The sequence below is a fragment of the Hyla sarda genome, chromosome 3 (genome assembly GCF_029499605.1).
Source record: "Hyla sarda isolate aHylSar1 chromosome 3, aHylSar1.hap1, whole genome shotgun sequence".
Classification (NCBI taxonomy): Eukaryota; Metazoa; Chordata; class Amphibia; order Anura; family Hylidae; genus Hyla; species Hyla sarda.
In genome coordinates, this window is record NC_079191.1 from 425,817,137 (window position 1) to 425,834,820 (window position 17,684).

At 45.4% G+C, this 17,684-nt stretch overlaps 1 protein-coding gene across 5 annotated transcripts in view; it reads left to right on the forward strand.

The window, feature by feature from the left end:
• The window catches only part of MIA3 (MIA SH3 domain ER export factor 3), a 117,196-nt gene that overhangs the window by 52,439 nt on the left and 47,073 nt on the right, over positions 1–17,684 (forward strand). For all 5 annotated transcript variants that reach the window (XM_056568394.1, XM_056568392.1, XM_056568395.1 and 2 more), the window contains 2 exons: positions 11,485–11,616; positions 15,770–15,791. In XM_056568394.1, the coding sequence (XP_056424369.1) occupies positions 11,485–11,616; positions 15,770–15,791 (154 nt within the window). The remainder of the gene's footprint in view (positions 1–11,484; positions 11,617–15,769; positions 15,792–17,684) is intronic.

Genomic DNA, 17,684 nt, shown 5'->3' on the forward strand with positions numbered 1-17,684 from the left:
GGTATAGTGTGTGTAATATACAGGTATAGTGTGTGTGTGTGTTAGTGTGTGTAATATACAGGTATAGTGTGTGTGTGTGTAATATACAGGTATAGTGTGTGTGTGTGTGTAATATACAGGTATAGTGTGTGTGTGTGTGTGTAATATACAGGTATAGTGTGTGTGTGTAATATACAGGTATAGTGTGTGTGTGTAATATACAGGTATAGTGTGTGTGTAATATACAGGTATAGTGTGTGTGTAATATACAGGTATAGTGTGTGTGTGTGTGTGTAATATACAGGTATAGTGTGTGTGTAATATACAGGTATAGTGTGTGTAATATTCAGGTATAGTGTGTGTGTAATATACAGGTATAGTGTGTGTAATATTCAGGTATAGTGTGTGTGTGTGTGTGTAATATACAGGTATAGTGTGTGTAATATTCAGGTATAGTGTGTGTGTGTGTGTAATATACAGGTATAGTGTGTGTAATGTACTGTATAAGGATGTATAGGGAAAGTGCATTATATAGAGTGTGTGTAATATACAGGGAAAGTGCCTTATATAGAGTGTGTGTAATGTACAGGGAAAGGGCATTATATAGAGTGTGTGTAATGTACAGGGAAAGTGCATTATATAGAGGGTGTGTAATGTACAGGGAAAGGGCATTATATAGAGGGTGTGTAATGTACAGGGAAAGTGCATTATATAGAGGGTGTGTAATGTACAGGGAAAGGGCCTTATATAGAGTGTGTGTAATGTGCAGGGAAAGGGCCTTATATAGAGTGTGTGTAATGTACAGGGAAAGTGCCTTATATAGAGGGTGTGTAATGTACAGGGAAAGTGCATTATATAGAAGGTGTGTAATGTACAGGGAAAGTGCCTTATATAGAGGGTGTGTAATGTACAGGGAAAGTGCCTTATATAGAGGGTGTGTAATGTACAGGGAAAGTGCATTATATAGAAGGTGTGTAATGTACAGGGAAAGGGCCTTATTTAGAGTGTGTGTAATGTGCAGGGAAAGTGCATTATATAGAGTGTGTAATATACAGGGAAAGTGCATTATATAGAGTGTGTGTTGGGCTGCATTCACATCACATTTTACTATATAGTTCTCGTATAAGTTTTCAAAGTGAAAACCGTACGCAACCGTATTGAAAACCGTACGCATTGACTCTCCATTGAAAACCGTATGACAAATGATGCATCCGGTTGTGTCCGTTTTGCGTCTTGTACGGTTTTGTCCATTTTTTCCTGTACCCAAAACCATAGCCTACCACAGTTTTTGGGACGGGTGAAAAAAAACGTATGGAAACCGTATCCTTTTTTTTTTTTTTAAACATGGGAGTCAATGGGAACTGTACAGAACTGTATGTGCGTACGGTTCCATACGGTTTGCACCATACGGTTTTTGACACTGACATTTTTTTTCTTGGAATTTCAATCAAACAAGTGAAAAGTTAAAAACGTGTACGTTTTGTTTTTCTTGAAAACTGATGTAACCGGACATAATTTTTCAAACTGTATACGGGTTAAAATTTATACACACATTTTGATACAGTTTTGCAGTACAGTTCCCGTATCAGGTTTTTGGATGAAAAACGGATTCCTCAAAACCGGACTAAAAACTGTATCAAAACGTGTGTACAAATTTTAACCTGTATAAGGTTTGAAAAATGATGTCCGGTTGCATCCGTTTTTTTTTTTAAGAAAAAAAAATTATACGTTTTTAACTTTTCACATTATTATGAATAAAGTTTTACTTGTTTGAAAAACTATGCAAAGTCAAAAACCATATGGTGAAAACCGGATGGAACCGTACGCACATACAGTTCTGTACGGTTCCCATTGACTCCTATGTTTAAAAAAAAAACGTATTCTGTTTCAATACGTTTTTCACCCGGACCAAAAACCATGGTAGGTTACGCTCTTGGGTACGGGAAAAAAACTGACAAAACCGTACAGGATGCAAAACTGACACAACCTGGTGCATCTTTTGGCATACGGTTTTCAATGGAGATTAAATGCATACGGTTTTCAATACGGTTCCATACGGTTTTCTAATTGAAAACCTATACGGTAACTGTACTGCAAAGACGCAGTGTGAACCCTGCCTAATATACAGGGAGAGTGTATTATAGTGCTGGGCAGTTTACCAGTTCACACAGAATACGGAATTTTTTTTCCTGCACAATATTTTTTCCATACCGCAATATCGGTTGGGCCCCCCCTAGTGCTGAGCGGTATACCGGTATGCACCGGATACCGTTTTTTTTTTTTTTCCTCCCACGGTATGGATTTTTGCCCATACCGCTATACCGGTCGGGCCCCTCCCCCACCCTCCGAGTCAATAAAAAAAATTAAATTTACCCGTAATGGGGGTGGTCCGGGCCATCCATCCTTCCTGTAGTGTCCGGCAGCATTCCGGGTGGAGGGTGAACCGGTCCGGGCTGTCCTTCTTCTCCGGGGGTCCTCTTCTCCACTCCGGGCAGGCTCCGGCCTAGTACGCTGCATAGACGCTGCTACGTCCGTGACGTCAGGTGCTTCACTGCGCAGCGGCGTCTATGCAGTGTTACTAGGCCGGAGCCTGCCCAGAGTGGAGAAGAGGACCCCCGGAGAAGGACAGTCCTGACCGGTTCACCCTCCACCCCGAATGCCGCCGGACACTACAGGAAGGATGGATGGCCCGGACCACCCTCCCCGGACGGTCCCTGCAGCAACTGGGAAGGTGAGTCAGGGTTCTGGGATGGACGGGGGTCTGTATAATATACTATACCTACAGTAGGCCCTCCAGCTGTTGCAAAACTACAACTCCCAGCATGCCCGGACAGCCAACGGCTGTCCGGGCATGCTGGGAGTAGTAGTTTTGCAACAGCTGGAGGCACCTCGAGTTGGGAAACACTGACCTATACTATACACTACTATATAGTCCAACATGCTGGGAGTAGTAGTTTTGCAACAGCTGGAGGCCCCCCTAGTTGGGAAACGCTGACCTATACTATATACTACTATATAGTCCTACATGCTGGGAGTTATTGTTTTGCAACAGCTGGAGGCACCCCTGGTTGGGAAACACTGACCTATACTATACACTACTATATAGTCCAAAATGCTGGGAGTTATTGTTTTGCAACAGCTGGAGGCACCCCTAGTTGGGAAACACTGACCTATACTATACACTACTATATAGTCCAACATGCTGGGAGTTGTAGTTTTGCAACAGCTGGAGGCACCCCTAGTTGGGAAACACTGACCTATACTATATACTACTATATAGTCCAACATGCTGGGAGTTATAGTTTTGCAACAGCTGGAGGCACCCCTAGTTGGGAAACACTGACCTATACTATACACTACTATATAGTCCAACATGCTGGGAGTTATTGTTTAGCAACAGCTGGAGGCACCCCTAGTTGGGAAACACTGACCTATACTATACACTACTATATAGTCCAACATGCTGGGAGTTATTGTTTTGCAACAGCTGGAGGCACCCCTAGTTGGGAAACACTGACCTATACTATACACTACTATATAGTCCAACATGCTGGGAGTTATTGTTTTGCAACAGCTGGAGGCACCCCTAGTTGGGAAACACTGACCTATACTATACACTACTATATAGTCCAACATGCTGGGAGTTATTGTTTTGCAACAGCTGGAGGCACCCCTAGTTGGGAAACACTGACCTATACTATACACTACTATATAGTCCAACATGCTGGGAGTTATAGTTTTGCAACAGCTGGAGGCACCCCTAGTTGGGAAACACTGACCTATACTATACACTACTATATAATCCAACATGCTGGGAGTTGTAGTTTTACAACAGCTGTGGGGTTGTTTGTTACATCTATTTAAAAGGGTACTCCACTGCCCCAGTGTTCAGATCATTTAGTTCCAAAAGCCCATTTAGTTCCGCTACGCCACCTCAATACAAGTCTCAATGTAAAAAAAAAAAATACCGTGATACTCATTTTTGGTCATATCGCCCAGCACTAGCCCCCCCCCCCCCTCCAATGAATGAATTATCAGCCGCTGCGCACTGTCCCTGCGCACATCGGGCAACTAATCATGTGATCCGCAGACGCTGTTCTGCTTCTCTCCCCCCTGGTTTATCAGCCCAGTGCTGCGCTGTCCCCCACATTGGCGAACTAATTCTATGTGACCCGCGAGCGCTGCTTCTCTCACCCCCCCTCCCCCCCCCGGTAGTCAGCGTATCGCCGGCCGGCTTCTTACATGACAGTGCGCTCAGCCTATCACCGGCCGAGGCGGGACATCGCTGCGGCCGGTGATACGCTGACAGCTCTGTGACGTTCCCTTCCCCAGGAAGCAGCAAGAACAGCGAAGGACCGTGAGGCCGGTTCCGGAGCATCGGGGGAACGTTGGAAGGTGAGTTAAAGTTTATTTTGTTTATTTTTTTGCAGCCCGGGCACAGGATAGTACAGCACAGCTGCTGATAATTATTTGGGGGGAGAGAAGCGGCGCTCGCAGGTCACATGATGGGCAGGGGGGGGGATACCGTTAAATACCATGGTGCCGCCATAATTTACAAAAATACCGTGAGACACTTTTTTGGTCATACCGCCCAGCTCTAGTGTATTATATACAGAGGGTGTATGAGAGAGTTATTTGCTTTATATACATCCCCAATGCCCAGACTGAGGTGGCTGATCACAGAGAGCACTAGCTTGTACAGAACTCTGTGCCAACACTTTACTATTGGGTCCGGCATGGGTAACAGGATCTGATCATACAGGAGCCAACATGTCAGGAAAGCTGAGTGAGAGCCAATATGGCCGCCGTTACTACTGAGTGATGTGCTGTGTGTCACAGGTGCACCTGACTGTACAGTGGTGAGGAGTCGGTGTAGCTGAGCTGTGTGGGTGTCATGGCTGCCTGTCTAGTGGAGACCCATCATCCTCTTTTTAATCACATTACATTGGTCTGTGGAGACCCTCACCAGGTCCCCTGATCCCACCGCCGGCCCATCCTGTTATGGATGAGATGGAGCAAGAAGACCCTTCCCCGTCACTGGACCCGGGGCCAGACCTGGGCGTCCTGGGGACCCTCCCAACCTTATACAGTCTGCTGGTGTCCCGAATACTCCAGGTCAGTACGTCTGTAGTTATATAGGGCAGCCCCACAATACACTGCATTGTGCCGGGGATTATGGAGCGGACAGCGATCTGCGTTCAGCCTGTTAGTGGGGGTGGGGTCAGTGGATCACAGTAATCACGTGTATATACAGATCATATAACGGCTTCATTGATGTCTATGGGGGTTCTTATTATTAATAGTGTCAGGAGGGTTCCTGGAATGGAGTAAAGCTGCTCAGAAACTGATGGTTTCTGGAAACAACCTAAACACGTCCCCCTCTTTGGGGCAGCAGACGTCAGGGGGCACGTTGTGCCCCCTGATGTCTGCTGCCCCAAAGAGGGGTTTTTATAGGCTATGGACACCTCTAACAAGGAAATAGATAAATTTTTGCATATGTTACCTTGACTTAAAAATGTTGCACTATATATCATCACTTAATTTAGACTTACCTGTTCAAGGTTCGACTTTTCCCTCGTGTCCCTCTTAGTAATTCAGTTTGATGTAAAGCCTGTGTGTCTACGATACCCCTGCCCACCATAGCTTTCATGCACTGGAATGCTGTCTTCTACAAACCTTTCTTTTCCTTTGCACTGCCACACACTTATGCTGAGGACTGTGACCCCCCCCCCCCCCCCCCTGCCTCCTTTCCCCTGCAGAGTCTGCTGTGGATTCTCTGCTTTCTTTCTACACTCCCATACTGCCCTGTATTATTTACATTCCCCCTCTTCGCACCCCAACCCCCCCCCCCCCCCCCCCCCCCCGGACTGTCGTCCCTATCTACACTGACATAGTAACGCCTGTGTGATCTGCCCCCTCCTTGAAGACTTGGATGCTTTAACTGATGCTGAAGAACTATGTTACTCCTCTTCCACCCCCTGCAGCGTCTGCTGTGGATTCTCTGCTTTCTTTCTACACTCATATACTGCCCTGTGTTGTTTACATTCCCCCTCCTCCTTGCACCCCAACCCCTCCAGACTGTCCTACCTATCTACACTGACATAATAACGCCTGTGTGATCTGCCCCCTCCTTGAAGACTTGATGCTTTAACTGATGCTGAAGAACTATGTTACTCCTCTTCCACCCCCTGCAGCGTCTGCTGTGGATTCTCTGCTTTCTTTCTACACTCATATACTGCCCTGTGTTATTTACATTCCCCCTCCTCCTTGCACCCCAACCCCTCCAGACTGTCCTACCTATCTACACTGACATAATAACGCCTTTGTGATCTGCCCGCTCCTTGAAGACTTGGATGCTTTAACTGATGCTGAAGACTGTGACTCCTCTTCCTCCCCTGTAGAGTCTGCTGTGGATGATCTACTTTCTTTCCACACTCATACATAGCCTTGTGTTATTTTCTATCTTCCCCCATACTGTCCTCCCTATCTACACTGATAGTAACACCTGTGTGATCTGCCCCCCATAAAGGACACTTTCTCCTCCTACAAACCTCCTTTTTTTTCTTTTTCCTTCCTTTTCACTGACTGATGCTGAGGACTATGAGTCTCCCTTTCCTCTTTGCAATTTATGATGAGACACAATTCACACTGTATTTTGGGTGGTGTCTGCTTGGATTAGTGCCAAAGTGGAGCAGCCTGGCTTCTTTGGTGCAACCAATGGATGAGTAAATAAGAACGGTCTCAGCACTCTATAGCTGATAACAATCCCCTCCCCCATCCATATAGCAGGTGTGACCTCCGCTCTATCATACTCCTTCCATATAGTAAGTGTGACCGCCGCTCTATCATACTCCCTTCCATATAGTAAGTGACCTCCGCTCTATCATACTCCTTCCATATAGTAAGTGTGACCTCCACTCTATCATACTCCTTCCATATAGTAAGTGTGACCTCCGCTCTATCATACTCCTTCCATATAGTAAGTGTGACCTCCGCTCTATCATACTCCTTCCATATAGTAAGTGTGACCTCCGCTCTATTATACTCCTTCCATATAGTAAGTGTGACCGCCGCTCTATCATACTCCTTCCATATAGTAAGTGACCTCCGCTCTATCATACTCCTTCCATATAGTAAGTGTGACCTCCGCTCTATTATACTCCTTACATATAGTAAGTGTGACCTCCGCTCTGTTATACTCCCTTCCATATAGTAAGTGTGACCTCCGCTCTGTTATACTCCTTCCATATAGTAAGTGTGACCTCCGCTCTGTTATACTCCTTCCATATAGTAAGTGTGACCTCTGCTCTGTTATACTCCTTCCATATAGTAAGTGTGACCTCCGCTCTATCATACTCCTTCCATATAGTAAGTGTGACCTCCGCTCTATCAAACTCCTGCCAAATAGTAAGTGTGACCTCCGCTCTATTATACTCCTTCCATATAGTAAGTGACCTCCGCTCTATTATACTCCTTCCATATAGTAAGTGTGACCTCCGCTCTATCATACTCCTTCCATATAGTAAGTGTGGACCTCCGCTCTGTTATACTCCTTCCACATATAGTAAGTGTGACCTCCGCTCTGTTATACTCCTTCCATATAGTAAGTGTGACCTCCGCTCTATTATACTCCTTCCATATAGTAAGTGTGACCTCCGCTCTATTATACTCCTTCCATATAGTAAGTGTGACCTCCGCTCTATTATACTCCTTCCCATATAGTAAGTGTGACCTCTGCTCTATCATACTCCTTCCATATAGTAAGTGTGACCTCCGCTCTATTATACTCCTTCCATATAGTAAGTGTGACCTCCGCTCTATCATACTCCTTCCATATAGTAAGTGTGACCTCTGCTCTATTATACTCCTTCCATATAGTAAGTGTGACCTCCGCTCTGTTATACTCCTTCCATATAGTAAGTGTGACCTCCGCTCTATTATAACTCCTTCCATATAGTAAGTGTGACCTCCGCTCTATCATACTCCTTCCATATAGTAAGTGTGACCTCTGCTCTATTATACTCCTTCCATATAGTAAGTGTGACCTCTGCTCTATTATACTCCTTCCATATAGTAAGTGTGACCTCCGCTCTATTATACTCCTTCCATATAGTAAGTGTGACCTCCGCTCTATTATACTCCTTCCATATAGTAAGTGTGACCTCCGCTCTATCATACTCCTTCCATATAGTAAGTGTGACCTCCGCTCTATCATACTCCTTCCATATAGTAAGTGTGACCTCCGCCTCTATCCTACTCCTTCCATATAGTAAGTGTGACCTCCGCTCTATCATACTCCTTCCATATAGTAAGTGTGACCTCTGCTCTATTATACTCCTTCCATATAGTAAGTGTGACCTCCGCTCTATCCTACTCCTTCCATATAGTAAGTGTGACCTCCGCTCTATCATACTCCTTCCATATAGTAAGTGTGACCTCCGCTCTATCATACTCCTTCCATATAGTAAGTGTGACCTCCGCTCTATTATACTCCTTCCATAATAGTAAGTGTGACCTCCGCTCTATCATACTCCTTCCATATAGTAAGTGTGACCTCCGCTCTATCATACTCCTTCCATATAGTAAGTGTGACCTCCGCTCTATCCTACTCCTTCCATATAGTAAGTGTGACCTCCGCTCTATCATACTCCTTCCATATAGTAAGTGTGACCTCCGCTCTATTATACTCCTTCCATATAGTAAGTGTGACCTCCGCTCTATCATACTCCTTCCATATAGTAAGTGTGACCTCTGCTCTATTATACTCCTTCCATATAGTAAGTGTGACCTCCGCTCTATCCTACTCCTTCCATATAGTAAGTGTGACCTCTGCTCTATTATACTCCTTCCATATAGTAAGTGTGACCTCCACTCTATCCTACTCCTTCCATATAGTAAGTGTGACCTCCGCTCTATTATACTCCTTCCATATAGTAAGTGACCTCCGCTCTATTATACTCCTTCCATATAGTAAGTGTGACCTCCGCTCTGTTATACTCCTTCCATATAGTAAGTGTGACCTCCGCTCTATTATACTCCTTCCATATAGTAAGTGACCTCCGCTCTATTATACTCCTTCCATATAGTAAGTGTGACCTCCGCTCTGTTATACTCCTTCCATATAGTAAGTGTGACCTCCGCTCTATCATACTCCTTCCATATAGTAAGTGTCACCTCCGCTCTATCATACTCCTTACATATAGTAAGTGACCTCCGCTCTATCATACTCCTTACATATAGTAAGTGTGACCTCCGCTCTATTATACTCCTTCCATATAGTAAGTGTGACCTCCGCTCTATTATACTCCTTCCATATAGTAAGTGTGACCTCCGCTCTATTATACTCCTTCCATATAGTAAGTGTGACCTCCGCTCTATTATACTCCTTACATATAGTAAGTGTGACCTCTGCTCTATTATACTCCTTCCATATAGTAAGTGTGACCTCCGCTCTATTATACTCCTTCCATATAGTAAGTGTGACCTCCGCTCTATCATACTCCTTCCATATAGTAAGTGTGACCTCCGCTCTATTATACTCCTTCCATATAGTAAGTGTGACCTCCGCTCTATTATACTCCTTCCATATAGTAAGTGTGACCTCCACTCTATCCTACTCCTTCCATATAGTAAGTGTGACCTCCGCTCTATTATACTCCTTCCATATAGTAAGTGACCTCCGCTCTATTATACTCCTTCCATATAGTAAGTGTGACCTCCGCTCTGTTATACTCCTTCCATATAGTAAGTGTGACCTCCGCTCTATTATACTCCTTCCATATAGTAAGTGACCTCCGCTCTATTATACTCCTTCCATATAGTAAGTGTGACCTCCGCTCTATTATACTCCTTACATATAGTAAGTGTGACCTCTGCTCTATTATACTCCTTCCATATAGTAAGTGTGACCTCCGCTCTATTATACTCCTTCCATATAGTAAGTGTGACCTCTGCTCTATTATACTCCTTCCATATAGTAAGTGTGACCTCCGCTCTATTATACTCCTTCCATATAGTAAGTGTGACCTCCGCTCTATTATACTCCTTCCATATAGTAAGTGTGACCTCCGCTCTATTATACTCCTTCCATATAGTAAGTGTGACCTCCGCTCTATCATACTCCTTCCATATAGTAAGTGTGACCTCCGCTCTATCATACTCCTTCCATATAGTAAGTGTGACCTCCGCTCTATCGTACTCTGTGTAAACATTTACATAGCCGTTTAGTGCCACCTGGGGATAGTGTGACTCAGCACTTTTTCTTGCACTGGGCGGCAAAGATTAAGAATACAGTGGTCCCTCAACATACGATGGTAATTCGTTCCAAACGACCCATCGTTTGTCGAATCCATCGTATGTTGAGGGATTCGTGCAATGTAAAGTATAGGAAGCTGTACTCTCCTGTCCCCGCCGCTCCGGACCGCGTCCTCACCGCTCCCGATGCTGTCCCAGGGGCTCCCGATGCTGTCCCGCTGCTCCGGTGTCTTCTTTGGGATCCTCCGGCTTTTTCCGCATCTTCTCCGGTGTCGGGGCCTCGCTTTCTGGTGACGTTATTATGTTGCGGCGCCGGGAGGGCGTGTGCAGCGATGGAATAACGACGCCGGAAAGCGAGGCCCGGACCCCGGAGAAGATGCAGAAGACGCCGGAGGACGGCGAAGTGGTAAGTGAACCTGTCCGGGATGCTTAAACTGCTGTCCGACAGCAGCTTAAACCTTTTGCGCTGTCGGATAGCAGTTAATGCGATGACCCCGACATATAAAAGCATGGTATGTCGATTTGATCATATGTTAGGGCCATCACATGTCGGGGGGGTTACTGTATGTTGATTTTAGAGCAGCGCCCTCCAACCTTTGGCTCTGTACTTGTTTTGAAACTACAACTCCCAGCATGCTGAATTTGAATGTCATTTGTCTTTTAAGAACTATAGCTTGAAATTTAGTTTGATATATAAGCTTTATCGCAAAACTCTTTTATACATTGTTAAATGGCACCGTCGTATAATAAAAGCTTTTTATAAGTTGTGGAGGGTTATCAAAAGTTTTGATCCGTCGGGGTCTGAGTGTTCAGACCTTCAAAGAGAATAAGCTGGAAGAAGGGAACACTCAGACCCCGACAAAGCACTAGAATGAGGTGGGAGAAATAAATACTCGGACCCTGACAGATCACTAGAATGAGTTGGGAGAAGTGAACACTCAGACTCTCACTGATTATGAGAACTACTCTCTAGCTCAGTGTTTCCCCACCAGGGTGCCTCCAGCTGTTGCAAAACTACAACTCCCAGCAGGCCCAGACAGCCTTCGGCTTTCTGGGCAGTTACTTGTAGTTTTGCAACATCTGCAGACACACTGGCTTCGAAACTCTGCTCTAGCTGTTGCAGAACTACAACTCTTAGCATCCATGGGCAGCCTAGTCTTTGTGTAATACAGGACGGTGCATTATTACTATGTATTCTGCATTTCTGTTCCCGTCCTTGTGGATTTATGGATGTCTCTGTTGATCTTACAGCTCGTCTCGTCTCTGCCTGAAGACTTCCAGCCCGGGCCGGATTTCTATGGTGTGCACTGGGAGCCGGTCATCATCACCTTCCTACTGGGAATTCTCTCCTTCTTGATCTTCTTTTGGAGGACATGTCTGTCGGTGAGTGCACTGTCCACCATAAACGGTAGTGTCCAACCCGGTGTGCGGAGATTGTATGGTGTGTGTATGTGCTGTGCTTCTATTGTGTAGATATGTTTTAAAGTGTACCTGTCATTAACAAAAACTTTTTTATATAGTATATTATCTAGAAAATAACATTTTATGTATATTTGTAATATACAGTGGTTAAAAAAATTTGTATATTTTTGACCATGCAGCTATTGTTTGTGTGTCTCTGCAAAGAGCTCTGTACAGTGAGGACAAGCGGGGCTCTGTACAGTGAGGACAAGCGGGGCTCTGTACAGTGAGGACAAGCGGGGCTCTGTACAGTGAGGGCAAGCGGGGCACTGTACAGTGAGGACAAGCGGGGCACTGTACAGTGAGGATAAGCGGGGCACTGTACAGTGAGGACAAGCGGGGCTCTGTACAGTGAGGACAAGCGGGGCTCTGTACAGTGAGGACAAGCGGGGCTCTGTACAGTGAGGGCAAGCGGGGCACTGTACAGTGAGGACAAGCGGGGCTCTGGACAGTGAGGACAAGCGGGGCTCTGGACAGTGAGGACAAGCGGGGCTCTGGACAGTGAGGACAAGCGGGGCTCTGGACAGTGAGGACAAGCGGGGCTCTGGACAGTGAGGACAAGCGGGGCTCTGGACAGTGAGGGCAAGCGGGGCTCTGTACAGTGAGGGCAAGCGGGGCTCTATGATATGCCCCCGGCTCACACAGGCTGATGATTGACAGACCAGGAGCCTGCACAGAGCCCTGCTTGTCCCGCCCTCCCTTCCTGTATTTGGACTCATCATAGAGACACACACAGACAATAGCTGCAGGGACAGACTTTTTTTTCACTCAAAAGTATACACTTTTTTAAACCCAATGTATATTACAAATCTACATATAATGGTATTACCGTATCTACATTATATAAAAAGTTTTTGCTAACGACAGGTACACTTTAATGTAATATATATTGTCTAGATAAATGACCTATCTATAGTATTTCCACAAATGGAAAGAAAGTAATATAGGCTTATAAGGAGTATTCCCATTGTACCCATATAGGGGATTTGCACCTATTGGAAGAGTGGGGGTCTTTGACCCCTGTTTGCTTTTTTTTTAAATTAAGCTATTTCCCTCAGAAAAAGCGGCCAGCGTGTCAGGGACCCCCTATTATCCATTTTTTGCTCCCACCCTTGGAACCTTGACCTATTATGAGAATGACAGTACTGTGATAGTCATTCATGTTTTCCCTATGATGGCACCTTTGGAGAGACCGCCTCCTTCCTCAGGACAGGAACTGGAAACAGTTTGCATATAAGGACCATAGGGGCTGCTATTCCCCAGTTCGGTTTCCTGTCCTGCGGATGGGGACGGGTCCCGTACTTCGGGCAGTTTGCATGTAAGTATGTGGACTGTGGGGGCCCTGGTCTAATTGAGACATACAGGGTACCTGAAAGCAGCTTAAAGTCCTTTGTATGGGGGCAGCCGCTAAGTCTGGGCGACCTCTCCCCGTCTCTAAATACCAGGAGAGGGAAGTCCTTGCGGCCTTCTGACCGGGAAGGACGGAATCTGGCGGGGGATTTGAAATGGAGGGGCGCCCTGCCAGTCTGGTACCTCTCTAGGATCCAGGATAGGTGTTTGCTCCAAGTCAGTGACTTAGGGAACAAGCGACCCGCATTTCCCCATTGAGGTCTATAGGGAGATATGGAAAGATAAAAGTGCCGCCATTTGCCCATTGTTCCATGGCATCATGTGGTCATTACTGTGACATGTACCATCTACCTAAACATTGTTCCGACCAAGTCTCCATCTTCATGGCAGGGGAGTCCCCTAATGGCAGAGGCCTCTTTTACCAGGTTCCGAACACAGGAGCCGGTGCTGGGAGCTTGTGACGTCATAGCTCCGCCCCTCAATGCAAGTCTATGGGAGGGGGCGTGACTTTCCAAACGCTGAGCAGCGGAGTACCCCTTTAATGCCCCCCCCCAGATTCCCCAAATCTCAATTAGATCAATCATCTATGGGATGTGCTGGAGAAACAAGTCTAATCCATGGAGGCCAAACCTCACACCTTACAGGATCAGCTTCTGATACCTCAGGACTGTTTACAGGTCTATGGGGTCCAGGCCTCGATGGGTCAAAGCATGAGGGGACTCGCACAATATTAGGCTGCTGGTATTAATGTTATGGCAGCTCGGGTGTATGCTGTGTTATGACATAATTGTATACAACGGGAATACCCCTTTTACCCTTAAAGGGTACTCCGGTGGACAACTTTTTTTAAATGAACTGGTGCCAGAAAGTTAAACAGATTTGTAAATGACTTCTATTTAAAAATCTTAATCCTTTCGGTACTTATTAGCAGCTGTATGCTACCGAGGAAATTATTTTCTTTTTGAATTTCTTTTTTGTCTTGTCCACAGTGCTCTCTGCTGACACCTCTGTCCGTGTCAGGAACTGTCCAGAGCAGCATAGGTTTGCTATGGGTATTTTCTCCTGCACTGAACAGTTTCTGATACAGGCATCAGGTGTCAGCAGAGAGCACTGTGGACAAGACAAAAAAAAATTTCAAAAAGAAAATAACTTCCTCTGTAGCATATAGCTGCTAATACGTACTTGAAGGATTAAGATTTTTTAATAGAAGTAATTTACAAATCTGAGAAAAAAAGGGGGTGTATGTGCAGCTCACAATAAATAGTACACACCGAGGTCAAACCAGGGCATGCAATTATACCTTAATTGCACAAAAAAGGAAAAAGCAATAGTGAAAAATTGCCCGGACCTTCTAAGTGAGTAAATAATAGTATAGATATTAGATAAGGAAATTTAAATAAATAATTGTCTGGATCGTGCTTCAATAATAATAATATAAACAATTTATTAAAATAAGATAAACAGACTATAATTAGTTACTTCTCACAGGGCCCATGTGAGAAGAACATATACAATAAAAACAACCTTTAAGTAATAATGTGCATAAAAATGTGAATAACAAAAATGAAGACAATATTAATGGCATAATGACAATATCACTGGCATATATTTAGTTTCTAATGTGCAGCTGGTGTTTAACCGCTGGTATCTAGGCACCAACTGCACAATAAGCGAAATATAGCTGAGGGTGCCTGTATAATCGTTTCCCTCTTTAGAATATAATGTATCCTTGTAATAGTTCAACAATTTGCAACAGTTTCAAATGAATGTTACCGATCCTTATAGTGGCAACCTGGGTAAGAGGCGCTGTTACCGCAGTGTGTAGATGGTGCCGGTACACTGGGTCCTCTGTGCAACGTTCCAGGTGGTAATGGTAAAATCCAGCAAGGTCCTGGTAGAAGCGGTGGCGATTGACGCTGGCAGGCGCCGATGGTCTCAGATCGCCGAGAGGACGCTGGCAGGCGCTGGAGATGGTAACTAAATATATGCCAGTGATATTGTCATTATGCCATTAATATTGTCTTCATTTTTGTTATTCACATTCCATGTACCGTACATTATTACTTAAAGGTTGTTTTTATTGTATATGTTCTTCTCACATGGGCCCTGTGAGAAGTAACTAATTATAGTCTATTTATCTTATTTTAATAAATTGTTTATATTATTATTATTGAAGCACGATCCAGACAATTATTTATTTTAAATTTCCTTATCTAATATCTATACTATTATTTACTCACTTAGAAGGTCCGGGCAATTTTTCACTATTGGTTTTTCCTAATTTACAAATCTGTTTTTAACTTTCTGGCACCAGTTGATTAAAAAAAAAAAAAATGTTTTCCACCGGAGTACCCCTTTAATACCAGTGTTCCCAAATCAGGTTACCTCCAGCTGTTGCAAAACTACAACTCCCAACATGCCCGGACAGCTGTTGGCTGTCCGGGCATGCTGGGGATTGTAGTTTTGCAACAGCTGGAGGCACCCTTGTTGGGAAACACTGCTTTATACTTTTAGGCTGGTTTATTTCCCCTGCTCTGTTGAGCGTTCCCTGTAGCACACCGCATTCATCTGGAGGCTTTTCTTAGCAATCACTTAATCTTATTTGCAGAGTGTTCCCTTTCACTGGCCGTCCGCCTCTAACTCCCTGACCTTTTAGCACAGTCATCGTAGATACATGTGTCAGGGGAACGTGTGATAGTAATACGGATGATCTCTTCTCTTACAGGTGAAGAGCAGAATGTATCAAGGTAATGGTTCTGATTAAGGGTCTGCCTCCTCTGTTGTCTTGTTGCCTCCTCCTCTGTTGTCTTGGGGCCTCCTCCTGTGTCGTCTTGGGGCCTCCTCCTGTGTCGTCTTGGGGCCTCCTCCTGTGTCGCCTTGCGGCCTCCTCCTGTGTCGCCTTGCGGCCTCCTCCTGTGTCGCCTTGCGGCCTCCTCCTGTGTCGCCTTGCGGCCTCCTCCTGTGTCGCCTTGCGGCCTCCTCCTGTGTCGCCTTGCGGCCTCCTCCGGTGTCGCCTTGCTGCCTCCTCCGGTGTCGCCTTGCTGCCTCCTCCGGTGTCGCCTTGCTGCCTCCTCCTGTGTCGCCTTGCTGCCTCCTCCTCCTGTGTCGCCTTGCTGCCTCCTCCTCCTGTGTCGCCTTGCTGCCTCCTCCTCCTGTGTCGCCTTGCTGCCTCCTCCTCCTGTGTCGCCTTGCTGCCTCCTCCTCCTGTGTCGCCTTGCTGCCTCCTCCGGTGTCGCCTTGCTGCCTCCTTCGGTGTCGCCTTGTTGCCTCCTCCGGTGTCGTTGCCTCTTTTGTGTTTATGTAGTGGCAGCTCCTGCTCCTTTTTTTTGTTTTGTGCTTCTGACCTTGAGGACAGTATCATGATGCTGCGTCAGCAGAAATGTCCTGCAAGAGGCCGCTGCGTCCTCTTTAGAGTTTACATCTTCTCCTACCTGCAAACACTGTATTATTTACTAGCTGTGGTGCAAGGTTCTGCTGCACTGTCCCATTCTTCTTTATAAAAAAAAATGTCCTACTTTTTTTGCATTATTGTTTTACAAAATACTCTTGTTTAAAACATGACAGGCAACATGTTAGGCCCTGCTGTTTTTCAGGCCTGTTGATTCCATTGCAAACTGCTACTAACTACCCCAATAACTTAGTGTCTTGCAAAACTATTCACCCCCCTTGACTTTTTTTTCGTAGTTTGGTGCCTCACAACCTGGAATTAACATGGATTGTTTGAGGATTTTGATCATTTAATTTACAGAACATACCCACAACTTTGAAGATGTTTAATTATTTTATTTATTGTGAAGCAATCAACAAATAGGACAAAATAATAGAAAAAGTCAATGTGCATAACTATTCACCCCCCCCTAAAGTCAATACTTTGTAGAGCCGCCTTTTGTGGCAATAAGCCATTGGATAAGTCTCAATTAGGGAGAGATTTTATCAAAACCTGTGCAAAGGAAAAGTTGCCAATAGCAACCAATCAGATCGCTTCTTTCATTTTTAACAAAAGGCCTCTGCAAAATGAAAGAAGCGATCTGATTGGTTGCTATGGGCAACTGGGCAACTTTTCCTTTGGACAGGTTTTGATAAATCTCCCCCAATTTCCTCCCCACATCTTACTACTGGGATTTCTGCCCATTCCTCCTTGCAAAACTGCTCCAGCTCCTTCAAGTTGGATGGTTTGCGCTTGTGATGGGAAATCTTAAGGATACGGTCAGACGAGTGGATTTTCGCAGCGTATTTTGCTGCGGATCCGCCGCTGAAGGACCTCCTATATGTCCCTGCTCGGAGTGGCAATACGCCGCTACGAGCAGACACACTGCGATGTGTGAGTCGCCGCGCGCATGCGCAGTATACTCGCACATCGCGGCAGCTCTCGGCCTAGCTCATTGAGCAGGGGGAGCGGCCGCGATGAGTGCGAGTATACCGCGCATGCGCGGCGACTCGCACACCGCAGTGTGACTGCTCGGAGCTGCATATTGCCGCAGCGAGCAGGCACATTTAAGGGCACCATACAGTTGTCCTTCAGTGGCGGATCTGGAGTGTAAAATACGCTGTAAATCAGCTCTTGTGAACGTACCCTTAAAGGAAATCTGTCACCAGTGTCACCCGCACTAACCTGCCGGTACAGACAAGTAGTGCAGGTG